Genomic DNA, 18562 nt, shown 5'->3' with positions numbered 1-18562 from the left:
TAATGAATAATTTGAGTCGATATCGTCCCTCCCGGTCTTCCATCAAACGTTAGCTGCGTTACCGAGGATCGGGAGTGAACCTGCAGCCGTGTGATGTTCCCGTCCGTCTTTCTTTAAATAAGACAGAATAATAAAATGATCTTTTAATGTATTATAAATATCTCACTTCAGTAAGAACATTAAGACCAAAGAGTGGTGAGACTTTAACAGAACATACTTTAATATAAATAAAAGTTTAATATTTAAATAGTGTCTGATCTTTATACCAAACATAAGGATGGTATCGAGGAGTGTGCACACGTACCGATCACAGATCAATAATATTGGCAGACTGGTTCTAAAGGAAGAGCGACTCTGGATGATCTGGATCACTAACCAGAGCCGGTGGTTTGAGACGTTAGTGGAGCCGCAGTAATATAAAGGTTCATTACCCTCAGCCGTCCAACAGAAACACTGGCGGCGGTCTGATGGACGAGTGGACACGGGTCCAGGTGACGGCGGCCACCACGTAGAGCGAGCGGACGACGGGCCACCAGAAGATCCACATGTTGGTTCTGTGGTCGACCTCACGGAAACGTTCCTCTCTGAGCTGTGAACGCAAACAGAACGTCAGAACTCCGACAGCGGCTGCTCGTCCGCAGCTCGTGGTCACGTTCCCGTTTCAGGAGAGAAAACGCTGAAATATTTGTCTCAAACTGTGAATAAATATTCTATTACATATATATTCTATTAATATGAAACATCTGGTGTCTGCTCTGTTCTCTGTGTAATAAACATTAACAATCTACAGACTATTCTTTCTATTCAGTCACATTATTGATCATCACGTTTTCATTTACTGATGTTTCTGAACTGTTTAACACTTTTATATTATAATAAATATTTCTGGATTTTAAGTCACAATCAGTGTTTCAGTGTTTTTATCTACATATAAAAGATCAGATGTTATTTTATTGTTCCTCCGTGCTAATGTTAACAAAACGCTACCTAACTAACGATGGATTTAAATTAGCTTACTAATTAGCTCTGTAGCTAAATGCTAGGTAACAAGCTACCTAGACTAACATCTGAAAGTAATTCAGTAAATATACTAATTAGTTGATTTACATCAGTGATTATTTAGCACAACTTTATAACTTTATTCAGTGATTTTGGTGAAACTGGATCAGATTTTATGGAGGAAATATTTAATTTAAGCTGAATGGGATGCAGCCAATAATTCACATATACCAGTGTAACCAGTGCGGCACTAAACAGACTGGAATGGTTTAATTAGATGGAAATAAACAGCGTCAGATTAATATTATAGAATATCTGTTAATGGTCATAAATATTGTTTTAAATGTTTTTTATGTTGGAAAATATTTGCTGAAGAATTGTTTTCATATAAAATGAACCTAAAAGAGATAAAAAGACTGTTAGCGGTTATTTGTGACTGAGATGCTGCTGAAAGCTCCAGAACAAACCCAGTAAGTAAGCCTTCACACACACACACACACACACTGACCCTCTGGTAGTTAAGCTCTAACAGGATCTGTTCGACCTGCTCCCTCAGCTGTTGGACTCTCAGCTCCAGCTCGGTCAGTCTGTATTTGGCGGCGATCTCGGTGTAGTTGTTTGTGCGTTCGCCGGCTCGGATGTGGAGGTGAACCGCCTGCAGAGACACATCGGGAAGTTCAGGAAGGAGATTCATCTTTAAGTCAATTAAAGAGACTGCAGGAAGGATCCAAAGGAAGTGTGTCTCCTCACCAACAGGCCTCCGGCAGACAGGGGGCGCTGTGAGGAGATTGACTGCAGGCAGATTTGGTATCTGCCTGGGTTACATGATGTGAATTTGAAGCTTCCCTCGGCGCCGTATCGCCGAGACAGAACCAGCTGGAGGGAAGAGAGACAGGTGGTTGCTCAGGAGACACAAACTGTATTTAACAATAGTTCTTAAAAAGTTTCCACCTTTTACCAGAAGAAGAAAACAGGAGGCTTTATTTCCACTTCCTGTTACTGTCTGCTGTTCCCAAGGTTCATTATTAGAAGGTAGGTCAGCTCAGTTTATGGGAATTATTAAGGTTCAAATCCCCTCTGCTCCACACTGTCACACCAAACTCCATTCAAAAAACGGCTGTTTTAAGGAAGTAAAACCTTTATTTCCACCATCAGTGAGACTCTGATTCTCTTCAATCTACAGACACAATCTGCTCACATTGACTCAGTAACATCATTAACTAACCTGTGAGGAAGAGTTGGACACACACACACTCACTGACTGTCTGTCATTAACTAACCTGTGAGGAAGAGTTGGACACACACACACTCACTGACTGTCTGTCATTAACTAACCTGTGAGGAAGAGTTGGACACAGACACACTCACTGACTGTCTGTCATTAACTAACCTGTGAGGAAGAGTTGGACACAGACACACTCACTGACTGTCTGTCATTAACTAACCTGTGAGGAAGAGTTGGACACAGACACACTCACTGACTGTCTGTCAGGTTTTCCAGGACTTAACAACAGTTCTCTAAGAACTCATTTCAACCAACCCTGTCATCAGGATCTTTGGCTTCGACCAATATCCCGACGCTCTGATTGGCCGGTTTATCCGTCAGCCGAAAGTTACCTGCAGAGAGCGAGAGGAGAACAGGAAGTCAAACACTGAATAATATCAGTGAAAATAATTCGTTATATTTCAAAGTGAAAGGAAATATCATCATAAACTGTTCAACAGGGGAACAATAAAACTCTTAAAGGGTTAAAATGAAGTTTCCCCTGAGATCAATATTCACACTGCAGCTCTGATAGCTTCTATATATTATACTGTTCTATCATTCAACCATCTCTCTCTTATTCTGTCTGTTTCTATATATTATACTGTTCTATCATTCAACCATCACTCTCTTATTCTGTCTGTTTCTATATATTATACTGTTCTATCATTCAACCATCTCTCTCTTATTCTGTCTGTTTCTATATATTATACTGTTCTATCATTCAACCATCTCTCTCTTATTCTGTCTGTTTCTATATATTATACTGTTCTATCAACCATCTCTCTCTTATTCTGTCTGTTTCTATATATTATACTGTTCTATCATTCAACCATCTCTCTCTTATTCTGTCTGTTTCTATATATTATACTGTTCTATCATTCAACCATCTCTCTCTTATTCTGTCTGTTTCTATATATTATACTGTTCTATCATTCAACCATCTCTCTCTTATTCTGTCTGTTTCTATATATTATACTGTTCTATCATTCAACCATCTCTCTCTTATTCTGTCTGTTTCTATATATTATACTGTTCTATCATTCAACCATCACTCTCTTATTCTGTCTGTTTCTATATATTATACTGTTCTATCAACCATCTCTCTCTTATTCTGTCTGTTTCTATATATTATACTGTTCTATCAACCATCTCTCTCTTATTCTGTCTGTTTCTATATATTATACTGTTCTATCAACCATCTCTCTCTTATTCTGTCTGTTTCTATATATTATACTGTTCTATCATTCAACCATCTCTCTCTTATTCTGTCTGTTTCTATATATTATACTGTTCTATCATTCAACCATCTCTCTCTTATTCTGTCTGTTTCTATATATTATACTGTTCTATCAACCATCTCTCTCTTATTCTGTCTGTTTCTATATATTATACTGTTCTATCATTCAACCATCTCTCTCTTATTCTGTCTGTTTCTATATATTATACTGTTCTATCATTCAACCATCACTCTCTTATTCTGTCTGTTTCTATATATTATACTGTTCTATTCAACCATCACTCTCTTATTCTGTCTGTTTCTATATATTATACTGTTCTATCATTCAACCATCTCTCTCTTATTCTGTCTGTTTCTATATATTATACTGTTCTATCATTCAACCATCTCTCTCTTATTCTGTCTGTTTCTATATATTATACTGTTCTATCATTCAACCATCATCTCTCTTATTCTGTCTGTTTCTATATATTATACTGTTCTATCATTCAACCATCTCTCTCTTATTCTGTCTGTTTCTATATATTATACTGTTCTATCAACCATCTCTCTCTTATTCTGTCTGTTTCTATATATTATACTGTTCTATCATTCAACCATCTCTCTCTTATTCTGTCTGTTTCTATATATTATACTGTTCTATTTCAACCATCTCTCTCTTATTCTGTCTGTTTCTATATATTATACTGTTCTATCAACCATCTCTCTCTTATTCTGTCTGTTTCTATATATTATACTGTTCTATCATTCAACCATCTCTCTCTTATTCTGTCTGTTTCTATATATTATACTGTTCTATCATTCAACCATCTCTCTCTTATTCTGTCTGTTTCTATATATTATACTGTTCTATCATTCAACCATCTCTCTCTTATTCTGTCTGTTTCTATATATTATACTGTTCTATCATTCAACCATCTCTCTCTTATTCTGTCTGTTTCTATATATTATACTGTTCTATCATTCAACCATCTCTCTCTTATTCTGTCTGTTTCTATATATTATACTGTTCTATCATTCAACCATCTCTCTCTTATTCTGTCTGTTTCTATATATTATACTGTTCTATCATTCAACCATCACTCTCTTATTCTGTCTGTTTCTATATATTATACTGTTCTATCAACCATCTCTCTCTTATTCTGTCTGTTTCTATATATTATACTGTTCTATCATTCAACCATCTCTCTCTTATTCTGTCTGTTTCTATATATTATACTGTTCTATCAACCATCTCTCTCTTATTCTGTCTGTTTCTATATATTATACTGTTCTATCATTCAACCATCTCTCTCTTATTCTGTCTGTTTCTATATATTATACTGTTCTATCATTCAACCATCACTCTCTTATTCTGTCTGTTTCTATATATTATACTGTTCTATCATTCAACCATCTCTCTCTCTTATTCTGTCTGTTTCTATATATTATACTGTTCTATCAACCATCTCTCTCTTATTCTGTCTGTTTCTATATATTATACTGTTCTATCATTCAACCATCTCTCTCTTATTCTGTCTGTTTCTATATATTATACTGTTCTATCATTCAACCATCTCTCTCTTATTCTGTCTGTTTCTATATATTATACTGTTTTTATATTTATCTACCATCTCTCTCTTATTCTGTCTGTTTCTATATATTATACTGTTCTATCATTCAACCATCTCTCTCTTATTCTGTCTGTTTCTATATATTATACTGTTCTATCATTCAACCATCTCTCTCTTATTCTGTCTGTTTCTATATATTATACTGTTCACCATCTCTCTTATTCTGTCTGTTTCTATATATTATACTGTTCTATCATTCAACCATCTCTCTCTTATTCTGTCTGTTTCTATATATTATACTGTTCTATCATTCAACCATCTCTCTCTTATTCTGTCTGTTTCTATATATTATACTGTTCTATCATTCAACCATCTCTCTCTTATTCTGTCTGTTTCTATATATTATACTGTTCTATCATTCAACCATCTCTCTCTTATTCTGTCTGTTTCTATATATTATACTGTTCTATCAACCATCCTCTCTTTATTCTGTCTGTTTCTATATATTATACTGTTCTATCATTCAACCATCTCTCTCTTATTCTGTCTGTTTCTATATATTATACTGTTCTATCATTCAACCATCTCTCTCTTATTCTGTCTGTTTCTATATATTATACTGTTCTATCTTTTATTCCACCTTCTTATTGTTCTATCATTCAACCATCTCTCTCTTATGTCTGTTTCTATATATTATACTGTTCTATCAACCATCTCTCTCTTATTCTGTCTGTTTCTATATATTATACTGTTCTATCATTCAACCATCTCTCTCTTATTCTGTCTGTTTCTATATATTATACTGTTCTATCTATCAACCATCTCTCTCTTATTCTGTCTGTTTCTATATATTATACTGTTCTATCATTCAACCATCTCTCTCTTATTCTGTCTGTTTCTATATATTATACTGTTCTATATTCAACCATCTCTCTCTTATTCTGTCTGTTTCTATATATTATACTGTTCTATCATTCAACCATCTCTCTCTTATTCTGTCTGTTTCTATATATTATACTGTTCTATTTCAACCATCTCTCTCTTATTCTGTCTGTTTCTATATATTATACTGTTCTATCAACCATCTCTCTCTTATTCTGTCTGTTTCTATATATTATACTGTTCTATATTCAACCATCTCTCTCTTATTCTGTCTGTTTCTATATATTATACTGTTCTATCTTCAACCATCTCTCTCTTATTCTGTCTGTTTCTATATATTATACTGTTCTATCAACCATCTCTCTCTTATTCTGTCTGTTTCTATATATTATACTGTTCTATCAACCATCTCTCTCTTATTCTGTCTGTTTCTATATATTATACTGTTCTATCATTCAACCATCTCTCTCTTATTCTGTCTGTTTCTATATATTATACTGTTCTATCATTCAACCATCACTCTCTTATTCTGTCTGTTTCTATATATTATACTGTTCTATCAACCATCTCTCTCTTATTCTGTCTGTTTCTATATATTATACTGTTCTATATTCAACCATCTCTCTCTTATTCTGTCTGTTTCTATATATTATACTGTTCTATCATTCAACCATCACTCTCTTATTCTGTCTGTTTCTATATATTATACTGTTCTATCAACCATCTCTCTCTTATTCTGTCTGTTTCTATATATTATACTGTTCTATCATTCAACCATCTCTCTCTTATTCTGTCTGTTTCTATATATTATACTGTTCTATCAACCATCACTCTCTTATTCTGTCTGTTTCTATATATTATACTGTTCTATCAACCATCTCTCTCTTATTCTGTCTGTTTCTATATATTATACTGTTCTATCATTCAACCATCACTCTCTTATTCTGTCTGTTTCTATATATTATACTGTTCTATCAACCATCTCTCTCTTATTCTGTCTGTTTCTATATATTATACTGTTCTATCTATCATTCAACCATCTCTCTCTTATTCTGTCTGTTTCTATATATTATACTGTTCTATCAACCATCACTCTCTTATTCTGTCTGTTTCTATATATTATACTGTTCTATCATTCAACCATCTCTCTCTTATTCTGTCTGTTTCTATATATTATACTGTTCTATCATTCAACCATCACTCTCTTATTCTGTCTGTTTCTATATATTATACTGTTCTATCATTCAACCATCACTCTCTTATTCTGTCTGTTTCTATATATTATACTGTTCTATCATTCAACCATCTCTCTCTTATTCTGTCTGTTTCTATATATTATACTGTTCTATCAACCATCTCTCTCTTATTCTGTCTGTTTCTATATATTATACTGTTCTATCAACCATCTCTCTCTTATTCTGTCTGTTTCTATATATTATACTGTTCTATCATTCAACCATCTCTCTCTTATTCTGTCTGTTTCTATATATTATACTGTTCTATCAACCATCTCTCTCTTATTCTGTCTGTTTCTATATATTATACTGTTCTATCATTCAACCATCACTCTCTTATTCTGTCTGTTTCTATATATTATGGTTATATATTTTAATATAAGACACATTTATTCATTCTTACTTCGTTATTTAAGTATTATTAATATCAATAACACATTTAGATTTTAAATCTTTTAGTGAATCGTTTGTAAATATTTAATTTATTATCATTTTATCAACTTTGTGACATAAACTCCTAAAACAGTTTATTAAGAGATTAACTTACAGTGTAACTGCATTAAAACAGACTGACAGTGACTCTTTAATATATATTATTTATTCTTTAATAAATAAACTGTTTAAACTTTAAGAGGAAGTAGCTTGTTGTTGTTGTTAGCAGTTAGCAGCTAACAGCTAGCAGCTAACCGTTAGCCACCGGAAGTGCTGCCGGTATAAACTCACCGATAATCACCGTGTCCTCCGGGACTTCCTGGATGAAACATTGGCTCTCGGTGTCTCTGATGTTGACAAACAACGAGGAGACGAAGTTACAGGAAACGTTCAGAAAGAAAACAACCGACAACAAACCCACCGACATCTTCCTCTTCTTCTTCTCTGGTTGTAATGTCGGATCGTAAAGCAGCTTTAAAGGTCGTGACCGCCACCTACCGGCCCGCAGTGGGCACTGCAGTTTACTCTCTTTTAAATATAAAGTACAAACAAATAATAATAATAAATAAATATACAAACTATGATTTACAATCTAATCCTGAATATTAAAGAATATTAAAGAATATTAAAGAGGTTCATAGTTTGTCATTTAATTTCTTCTTCATCTACTTTCATAGCTGTGTGCTAATGTTTCTATGTGTCAGCTGAATATTATATATATATATATATGTTATAGAAGAGTTTAATAAGTTATAAACATAAATATTGTTCATCAAATTGCTCCTGAAATGTAGTTGTGGTGGGATTAGAACAGAAAGATCTAATCTCTAGTTATTGATGTAGTGATGGTTGGTGTGGACGGCCTTTAAGAGAGACGGTAGGTTTGTTTTTAACTTTGGACGGAGCTAGGCTAGCTGGTTCCCTCTGTGCACAGTCTTTATGCTAAGCTAGGCTAACCATGCTCTGACTGCAGTTCCTAACACAGAGTGAGATTAGTTTCCATAAGGAACATCTCCCCCTCAGAAAGACCAGTATGTGTTCAAAATGATGAAATCAATGAATGAACACTCAACAGGAACTTAAAATGAGATAATGAACATGAATATATCAGCAGACAGCTGTTCTCTACGGTGGCCCTGAGGTGCAAATCACAACGGCAAATCAGAAAACACAACGACATTAACCAAACCGGAAAAGGTAGGTACCCTCGGGCGACATGAGTCGTCGCTGATTGGACAAAAGAACTGGTCCGTCCTTTGAACCGGAAACACAACACCGCCAGACCTATGCGTTCAAGTTGCCAAATCTGAAAATTCAAACCACTAAATAAGGAAAATATTGTATTAATACGTCCATGTTAATGTGGGATACCTAAGAGAGGTAGAAACAGGGCTTCCAATAGTCCATATCTATGTGTTCTCTGATTTGCCGTTGTGATTTGCACCTCAGGGCCACCGTAGTTCTCTATACACACATACACTGATCAGAGACTGCTGGAAGAGATGGAAACACTCACACAGACGGTTTATTGAGGTTTATTCTGTTTCAGTCCACTTTGAAGTTTGTTTTATGATCTGTAAGTTAGAATGAGTCTCTGGTAGAGTCCAGTGGTGCTGACACATTACATATATACATATAGATATATATTGTATAACCTTAAAATGAAATAACAAAGATACAGTTTGTGTGAAAAGTGAAACTTCTGACACTTTCCAACAAACTTCCACGTTTTGTTTTTGCATATGTTCAGTATACATAAAGTCACAGAGCTTTATCAACTTTTGAGGGGAAACTTTTCTTCCTTAAGCCGTCTCTAATCTCAGATGAGTAATTTAACAGTAAGCGAACAGGCAGAATGTGACTGCCGGCGTTGAAAAGAGGATAAAGAAAAGTTGAATTCTGCCTCGGCCATCAGCGCCGCTCCTCCTGACCTGCACATGTTTGCGCTCGCAGGGCATTTGTTCTGCTTGTCAAAGTCGGCGTCCAATTGGGTGAAGGCCGTATTAAAGAGATCAGTGTATTTGCATGTCTCCACAATGGCTGCTCCGCTCGTTTCTCTTTGTGAATATAAAGCAGACAGAACTTAAAGCTGAGAGGTTTCATTACTGAGTCTATCGCAGCCGTGCAGTTCCTGCAGCACAAATTAAATTGTGCCACTTTGTTGAGCACCGACCTCCGTTCATAACTGCAGCTTCATCTTTCAGTCCGCGGCCGTCAGCGAGCACGGAAACTCTCACAGAAAGTCACAATAGACGGCGGCTGATTTACATTTTTACATATTTTCCTCTGGAGTTGGATCTTTAAAGAGCCTCAGATGATACTTTACCTCTCCGTGTGACGTCTGAGGGCAGGTTTTAGGAGCAAAAGGAGCTTCAGGAAGAAGAAATCTCCATCAGAGTCAAACTGTATACACAGTTCAATGGATGATTGTGTAAATATGTTTTATTCAAAGCAGAGAGGATTTAATGGAAATGTAACGCAACCTTTCTCCTTCGCTATCACTGAGAAAACCGACTGTATTTGATTCATATTTCATATTATAGTCAGTGCATAAATAATAATAATAACAATAACAGTAAAACTCATCATCTGATCAATATCCACAGGAAATAATCGACTCACAATTCATCCAAATCGCTCGTTTTTAACTCAAACTTTCTGCAGTTATTTAAATTATTTGGTGTAAAACTGTAAAACAACGACAGTTAAACTCTGTAAACTGTAAACAGGTTAAATAAAGTTTGTGTAACAGTAAAACCTATTTTAATACAACATTTATGTGGTATTTTCATAGTATTACAGTATTTATACTTTTATTGTAATGAACTGTAAAAAATAAGCTTATTTCCTTTACAGTGAGTTTGTTATACAGTTTGTTACAGTAAAAGAATATTAGTATTGATTTTATTCCATATTTTACCATATAAAAGAATCTGATGTGAGATTTAACATATTTGTTTTACTGTTAAACAAACTGTATTTAAGCTAATTACAGTTTTTTTTTAATGTAAAATCTTCAGACATTTTTTAAATGACTGCAGGAAGTTTTGGATCAATTGTGAGCAGATTATTTCTGTTAATATCGATCAGAGACGAGTTTTACTGATATTTTTATACAATTCTGTCTGTATTCTTATTTTTAATCATTTCTAACAATCAAACATTATTAATAGGTTTCTTTTTTGACAAAGTCAGTGTTTAATTGCTGAGATATATATATATATTTTACATTTCTTACAGCCCTAAAATCAACAATGAATTCGTGGTGAAGCTTCACCGACCCCTAATGGGGGTCCCGACCCTCAGGTTGGGAACCACTGATCTCATATACACAATTATAACATGTTATTATAACAGCATTGAGGTGAATGGGACACTTTGTGTTTGAGATAAAGGTTCAGATAGTAAATATGATCTGTCTTATATTCAGTTTTAATCTCTTGTTTTATGTCTGAGACGTTGTTCTTAGTGATGTCTCACTGTGTTTTATATGTATGTGTACATGATGAATGAAATGAAACTACACTGTTTTATGCTGTAGATGTCAGAATGTGACGTATTTAAAGGAGAGATTCGACTGCATTATTATTAGAACAATAAATATAAAACAGTTTTAGATTAGAGAGAACAAACGTTTCCTTTAGGACGTCTCAGAGTTTCTCCGTCCACAGATACTAACTAGATGGGATCATAATGTGGGACCTCGTCTCGATATGTGGGACACAGACGCCGTGCAGTCAGAGAGGCTCTGATCTGATGCTGCGTCTCTTCTCCACATTTTCAGGTTGCACCAACTCAAACCTCTTTTACTCGCCAAAATAAAGTTCAGTCAGCACAAACACACAAATCCAGACGACACAAAAAACCAGCACGTAATCCGAAGAGAGTTAAAGACGACAGACACTGGAACGTTTGACACACAGGTACAAAGATCTCTAGGGGAGGGTGGCGGGACAGCGGGAAAATAGACAGGAGGACAGGAAGTGATCTGCAAGGAGAGGAGAGTACAAAATAAAACAGGAAATACTGAATGAGACTCACTGGGAGACATTTTACTGTGATATCGATGAATCTGTGGTTGGACGCCGACTGCTGGAGGTTGAAACCAGCAGGTCGAAAGTAATAAAGTACAAATACTTTACTGTACTTAAGTAATCTATTCAAGTAATTTTACTTTTCTGACAACTTTTTACTTTTAAAACCAACATCTGAACTTTCTTCTCTTTACACTCTCGAAACAAACTCATTACTTTAGTTTGACACGACAGACGTAAAGAAAGATGTGATGACGAGCAGATGAAGAGCGACTGTTTGAAGTTAAGTTTTCCCACAATGTAAAACTGATTTCAATAAATTATTATTATTATTTTAAAAAGATTTGACCTCTGATCTTTTCTTTTTTCCAAAAATATATTTTACATTTTAAAAACACAATGAGCTGTTTAACACAATTCTTTCTTCAAATTTTTTAAATTAAATGAAAATATAAAATTAAATATCTTATCATTATATGAATTATATTATTATTTTAAGTTGCCTTGGAATTACAGTGTAAATCAGACACACTGTAAAAACAGAGAAAACTGATCATTTTAACTTTTAAAAAGTTAGAAGTCAAACTCAATTTTTATCTTATGAAATAAACTTAAAAAAAAGTTTTACTGACCTAATAATAATCTATAGTTCTTTTATTCTTTAGGAAAACTTCAATCTTTAAGTTTTGAAATAAACTAATAATGATAATTAACTTTTCCTCTTTAGTAAATTAAAGTTAAGTAAAAGTTTTACAAGCAAAAGAAAATCTGTGTTTCATAATTTAATGTATATATAATTGATATAATAATTGATAAAAAAATATATAATATATTATTTCATGTTTCAGTTTCAGTTCACTTTTTATTGTTCAAACAGCCGAATCTGGTTCACATCTTCACATTTATCTTTGTCTTCCTGGTGTTTATTTTTATTTTTATTCACAATATATAGAGAGCTATATTTATTTTATTATTTATTCATATTAGATATATTATATATATATATTTTTATATTTATTGTATTATGTATTCATATTCGATATATTATTAAGTTATATATATATTTATATATTTTATATTTATTTTATTCCTTGTTGTTTTCACTGTTTTACAATTTATTGTTTTTATTGTATTAATTTTCAGCCTTATATATATTTTATTTATGTATTTTTTTGTTTGTGTTGTTTGTTTGTGTTGTTTGTATCAATGAAGTTGTGTTGCAGTTCTCCCAGTTGACCACTGGGTGTCAGCGAAGCTCCATCAGTCGGAGCTCTGTCAGCAGCAGCTGTTAACCCTTCAGACGAGAGCGGAGCTGACAGAGGAAGAGGAGAACTGTGGGTAAGAGGAAGAGGAGGGTAAAAGAAGAAGAGATGAGGAGACAGCGAGAGACAAAGAGGAGGAGGAGGAGGAGGAGGAAGCTGCAGTGATGTGTATTTCCTGTTTGTGTTCAGTTAAAGGCAGAATAAAACCATTAATATCCACGTTTAATAACTTTTGTAAGCACAATTTAAATAGCGTTATAAATCACTCTCAGAATGCATCATATCAGCCAGTGATCATAATTAACGAGCACAATCCTCTTTATACTTAACGAGCTCGGAGGCAGAGCCAATCAGGGGCGGGCGCTGGCTAACGAGCAGGAGGAGGCGGGGCCTGTGGAGACAGCTGGATGGATGCTGGCTGTGTCTCTGCTCTCAGCTGTGTTGACAGAAAGCAGAAAATGATGATTTACTAGGTGAGCTTTTATTCATGCCTTGTCCCAGATGAATAAAGATCAAATTAGAGGTTTATGAGCTCCGCTGTCTATCCTGACATTTATATGAGCTCCGGGCTCGGCTCGCCGTGATTTATGTTTACAGCAGCGCAGGAGGGGAAATAAATAAATAAAAAAACAAATGAAGTAGCCTGAAATCATATTGTAATGCTCCGTCAACAGCAGCCCTGACGCACAGCGGCATGATGGGAGCGGAGAGGTGAGGAGTCAGAGAGGGAGGTGAACCGAACATTTATTTATTTACTGAGGAGCTTTAAACTGAAATCATTTCTATTTTACTTATTTATAATTTAATTCAACATTTTGATCATTTTACACAAAGTTGTCGTTCGGCCTCACAGACAATATTTAACATTTATTAACTTTATTTGTTGAAGTCTCCAAAGTGGTCCAGTAGGTGTCACTTTATGTTTATTTATTTATTTATTTAACAGGAGTTTGGAGACAGCTGCTACCAACAACATACAAATGAAATCATTTACTTTCTAAACTTTACAACACAGTCGTTGTTTTAAATTTAAATGTTCTTTTTTTAATTAACTGATATAAATTGAGTTTCATTACGATAGGAAGACGTAGGAAACATAAATACGGACAGCAACAGGGGTATAACACAACAACAACAACAACAACAACAACAAAAGCAACAACAAAAAACAACCAAAATAAAACAAAAGAATAATAATAAAAATAGAAAATAAATAAAATAGAAGCACACATTTGGTTCAGTTTGAAGATTGAGATGAAATAAAATCAATTTATAAAATGTCTGTTTCAGCTGTTGTTGGACGGAGGAGCACAAATAGCTTTCTGAATGCTAAGCTAGGCTACGCTACAGGCTAACACTGTGTTATATTGGAGCTTTATGGAGTCCAGACTCATGGAGGAAGTTTACCAGCCGTCAGTGGCTTCAGATCGAGACTCTCCTCATGTAAGAACAGGCAGTAGGGAGGGACTACGCAGCTAACGAACAACCTTCCAGTGAACACAATCTCAGAGACCGACAGGGAATCCAGCACCGAGGTGGTTGTCTTGCCGGGTTCGGCTATTTAGTCTTTTTAATGTTTAATTAAAGATATTTACAGTGTAAAACAATGATCTATAAATCCAGGTGAACTCTGCTATAATACAATAATCAGACTTACATTTACAGCAGAGTGCTGTTATTATTGGATTGTTATTATTTTAATGTGAATGTTAAAAGTTATAGAAGTGTAATAAAAGTCATTATCTGTGAGATTACAGTAATTATTGCTGTTTACACTGATAACAACTGTATTTGGACAGTTTACCTTATACACTGATAAACAACATTTATTCAACTTCCATCATTATACAACATATCTGTCAGTTAACTAACTAATACATTAAAGTTACACAACTAATACTTTTACTGTTAATGTCACTGATTTTATATAATTTTAGAAAGTTATTAACAGTATAAACTTGAATTTAATGCTTTATTCTATTAAATAAAGTGTAAAAGTAGAATTTATCTGTAAAATAAACCCTGTAAACTTACAGATTTTTCTTTACGGGATATATTTAAGAAAAAGGTTAATTTTCAAATTCAGCCTTCGTATTTTAACTTCTGTCTCTGCCACAATTTAAATAAAGATTCTTGTGTTTGAATAAAACATGGCTGAACAGCAGCGAGGGTCCAGCTGAGCTTCAAGAGGTTTTATTCAGAATCTGCAGCCACTTGGTGGCAGCGAAGCACCGCGGCTCCACCGAAACATTAAACACTGCAGCTGTCATAAAAGGTGGTGAAAGAGAGGAGGAAGAGGAGGAAGGGGAGGAAGAGGAGGAAGAGGAGGAGGAGGAGGAGGCCTAGAGAGCATCCATAATGTATGTGATCAGTCAGAGAGAAACACTGGAGGAAGATACATATTTACAGAGGTTATAATACTAATGATCACAGAGAGAGAGAGACAGGGAGAGAGAGAGAGAGAGAGACAGGGAGAGAGAGAGAGACAGAGAGAGAGAGAGAGAGCGACAGGGAGAGAGAGAGACAGGGAGAGAGAGAGAGAGAGACAGGGAGAGAGAGAGAGAGACAGGGAGAGACAGAGAGAGAGAGAGAGAGAGAGAGAGAGAGAGACAGAGAGAAGGGAGAGAGAGAGAGAGAGACAGGGAGAGAGAGAGAGAGAGAGAGAGAGAGAGAGAGAGACAGGGAGAGAGAGAGAGAGAGAGAGAGAGAGAGAGAGAGAAGAGAGAGAGAGAGAGACAGGGAGAGAGAGAGAGAGAGACAGGGGAGAGAGAGAGAGAGAGACAGGACGAGAGAGAGAGAGAGCGACAGAGCTTCCTGTCTTTCTCTCACATTTTCTCCTAAAATCAGATTTTCTGAAGAGAAGAAGAAGAAGAGGAATCAGCCAATCAGGTGAGATTATTTCAGGTTGAAAGAAAAGGTGTCGGGACTCTGAGCAGCAGCTGCTCCGTATGTGTCTTTAATCTGAGATCACACCTCCTGGTGTCTGTACATCCAGCGGGGGGGGGTAACATCGGGTTCATCAGCTGGTTCTGCTGCCCCAAGAGGAGAGGAAGAGCACCGGCACCGGAGCCTTGCTGCTCGGGATTAAAGGTCCAGACTGTGACACTGAGGAGGATCCACAGGTCCACGGAGTCCGCCATGTTTCACACTGACTCTAGATAGAGACGTTGACACTGGCCCTTTAATGTACGGTGGCTCAAAGGTGTCAACAAACTGACTGTTATTACCTACAAACAGGTTGTAGAATGAAATGTAGATATAGAAAAACCCAGAATAATATTATTTATATTATTAGATTATAATTATTAATGCATTAATTTGATGTTACAGCTGGTGAAGCTAAATGTTCTGATTGGAAACTAACGTCACATCACTGACTCTCAATCAGAGCGTCCTATGAATATGTCTGAATAAGTTTATATATTTATTTATCTTCTTTTTCCTCTGCAGGGAGATTTGGAGTCAGTTGAGGCGACATAATGAAGCCGTCTCCCTCTGACCTCGCTTCCCTTCAGATATTCTCCGACATGAAAAGCAACAACCACAAAGTCTGTGAGCTGAAGAGACGATTCCAAAGATAATTATACATTTTATATGTATAAACTATAAACTGAATATTGATAAACATTAAGGGTTTAGAGGTTTAGAATAAAGCAATTTTATTCTGTAATTAGGTCATTCATGTCCTGATATTGCTTCATTTATCCCTTCAAATTAATAATTTGTGTCCAGAAAACCACAAACATTTTGCTTTCAAGCTTTCTGAAGGTTGCAACATGCGTTTCGATGGACGTGTTTGAGAGCTGAAACCCTGACGGTGCTTCTGGTTGGACTCATAATAATAATAATAATATATTCATAATAAACTCTACTGAAGGGTTTGAAAGATCAAAACAGTCAGTGTTTGACTGTTATTCGACACTGCAGACAGCCCAGTTTATGTATTAAAGATTGTATACTAGATATTAAACATTATATTCTCTATATACAGACACAGAGTCACATGGTGTCTCTCTCCCTCTGCCTGTGTTGTATCGCAGCCTCTCTGTGGTTTGTTTCCATAGCCGGTCTGCTCCGACTGAAACTGCTGTTTTTATCATCTACGTCGGTGAATTAAGGATTTATTTCCACCAAACCAGAGTTGGTGATTGTTTGAAACATGAACAGAGATGCTTTTAATGAGTTTTATTGTGTTCCTGTTCACTTTAATGAAGTTATGATGATCTGACGGTAAAATGAGTGTTTTTCTTAATGGAGTCTGGTGCTGTAGTGCGACCTCTAGTGGCAGTGAATGTCTTATATATAACTTTTAACGTTCAATACTTTACGTTTTTGAGTTTGGTTGAGATTAAAGACACACTGCTTCCTGTTTTGGTCACCTAATATGGTCGTAACTCTTTGGGATTTTATTTTATTTTTTATCATCTACATCGGTTAATTAAGGATTTATTTCCACCAAAATCGCCCACCTTGAAAAAATATCAAAATTATGAGATAAAAAGTAAAAACTGATGACAAAAAGTCATAATCATTAGATAGAAAGCGGAAATTACGAGCTAAAATGTTTCATTTATGAGATAAATAGATAGATAAAAAAAAGTGGAAATTATGCGATAGAATATCAAGATCTGAATTATTAGGTAGAAAGTGGAAATTACAAACTAAAATGTTAAAATTATGAGATAAACAGTGGAAGTGATGAGATATGGTCATAACTCTCTGGGATATCCAACAGCCAAAAGATCTGATGAAGGAGGGTGAAAGCAGTTTTCCCCCATAAATAAACTAATTGTTGTTCCTCTATCTGTCGTCTTTCTTCAGTTTTTCCATCCCTCTGAGAAGACATGTCTCCAGCCTCAGACAGACGGACGTCTGAGTGTCAGTCTGTGGAGAGCGGTGCTGTTAATGCTCAGCCTTATTAGACCGGACACTGCTCATAACTCTCCGTCTCTCCCGGATGTTTAATTCATGTTCCTCTCGCTCTGACACATTCAGCCCCAACAAAGAGCAGCTGCTAATGGCCTTTTATTCAGAGAGGAGGATTAAAATAAGACACACCGCGGGACGGGCTGAGGAGGAGACTCTGTCAGATAAATATGAACCCTGTCAGATCAATATTAACCCTTTCATTGTGTTAAACAGAGGAACTCGTTTAGTTTCACACACAGACGTAAAGACGCCCAATTAAAAGTGAGAAACTCTCCGTGTTGTATGATTTGTTTCTACTCATCCTGTCACTGCCCTCGCACATCATCCGACTCCAACGTTAACGAGAGAAATTCACTGTAATGGGACACAAATGTTCCTTCAAAACTTCTACAGTTTAACTTTCACCAGGAGGCTCTGCCATCTAAATCTCCCACACACAGCGTAATCATACAAAACGACAAAAGACAAACGGACAGAGAGTCTTCCCATCACTAATGAAAGTTCAAATGACCACCGGGTGGGCGGGGTTTGTGCTGCCTTTACGCTGTCAGTGACATGTGGCTAGCTAGCTGGGTAGTGTTAGGCTGAGGGGTTTGTTAAAGATGTCAAAACAAAGCTCTCTAGTTTTTGAAGAGGCCTCGTATCGAGAAAGAGGAACAGACAACGGCGGTCCGAAAAGAGACGTCTAGGGAAAACCATGACAAGCGTCGCCACCCGCCGGCTCGTCTGGCC

The 18562-nt window shown here is 35.7% G+C and overlaps 1 protein-coding gene and 1 long non-coding RNA gene across 2 annotated transcripts in view; both read right to left on the bottom strand.

Moving 5' to 3' along the window:
- The window catches only part of LOC127374623 (transmembrane emp24 domain-containing protein 9), a 9600-nt gene extending 1539 nt beyond the window's left edge, over positions 1–8061 (bottom strand). The window contains exons 1-5 of the mRNA XM_051420179.1: positions 7897–8061; positions 2540–2616; positions 1750–1875; positions 1508–1654; positions 432–589 (exon numbers count right to left, since the gene is read on the bottom strand). Of these exons, the coding sequence (XP_051276139.1) occupies positions 434–589; positions 1508–1654; positions 1750–1875; positions 2540–2616; positions 7897–8032 (642 nt within the window). The 5' untranslated portion in view covers positions 8033–8061 and the 3' untranslated portion in view covers positions 432–433. The remainder of the gene's footprint in view (positions 1–431; positions 590–1507; positions 1655–1749; positions 1876–2539; positions 2617–7896) is intronic.
- On the bottom strand, positions 2118–2533 carry LOC127374671 (uncharacterized). Its single transcript, XR_007887094.1, has 2 exons — positions 2335–2533; positions 2118–2224 (listed from the first exon to the last, which is right to left on the bottom strand). It is a non-coding gene; the product is annotated as an uncharacterized LOC127374671 (long non-coding RNA).
- Positions 8062–18562: the final 10501 nt, after the last annotated feature.

This window comes from Dicentrarchus labrax, unplaced genomic scaffold, assembly GCF_905237075.1.
Source record: "Dicentrarchus labrax unplaced genomic scaffold, dlabrax2021, whole genome shotgun sequence".
In the NCBI taxonomy this organism is placed as follows: domain Eukaryota; kingdom Metazoa; phylum Chordata; class Actinopteri; family Moronidae; genus Dicentrarchus; species Dicentrarchus labrax.
The sequence above is the reverse complement of the archived record's forward strand: the minus strand, read 5'-3'. Positions and strand labels throughout refer to the sequence as shown.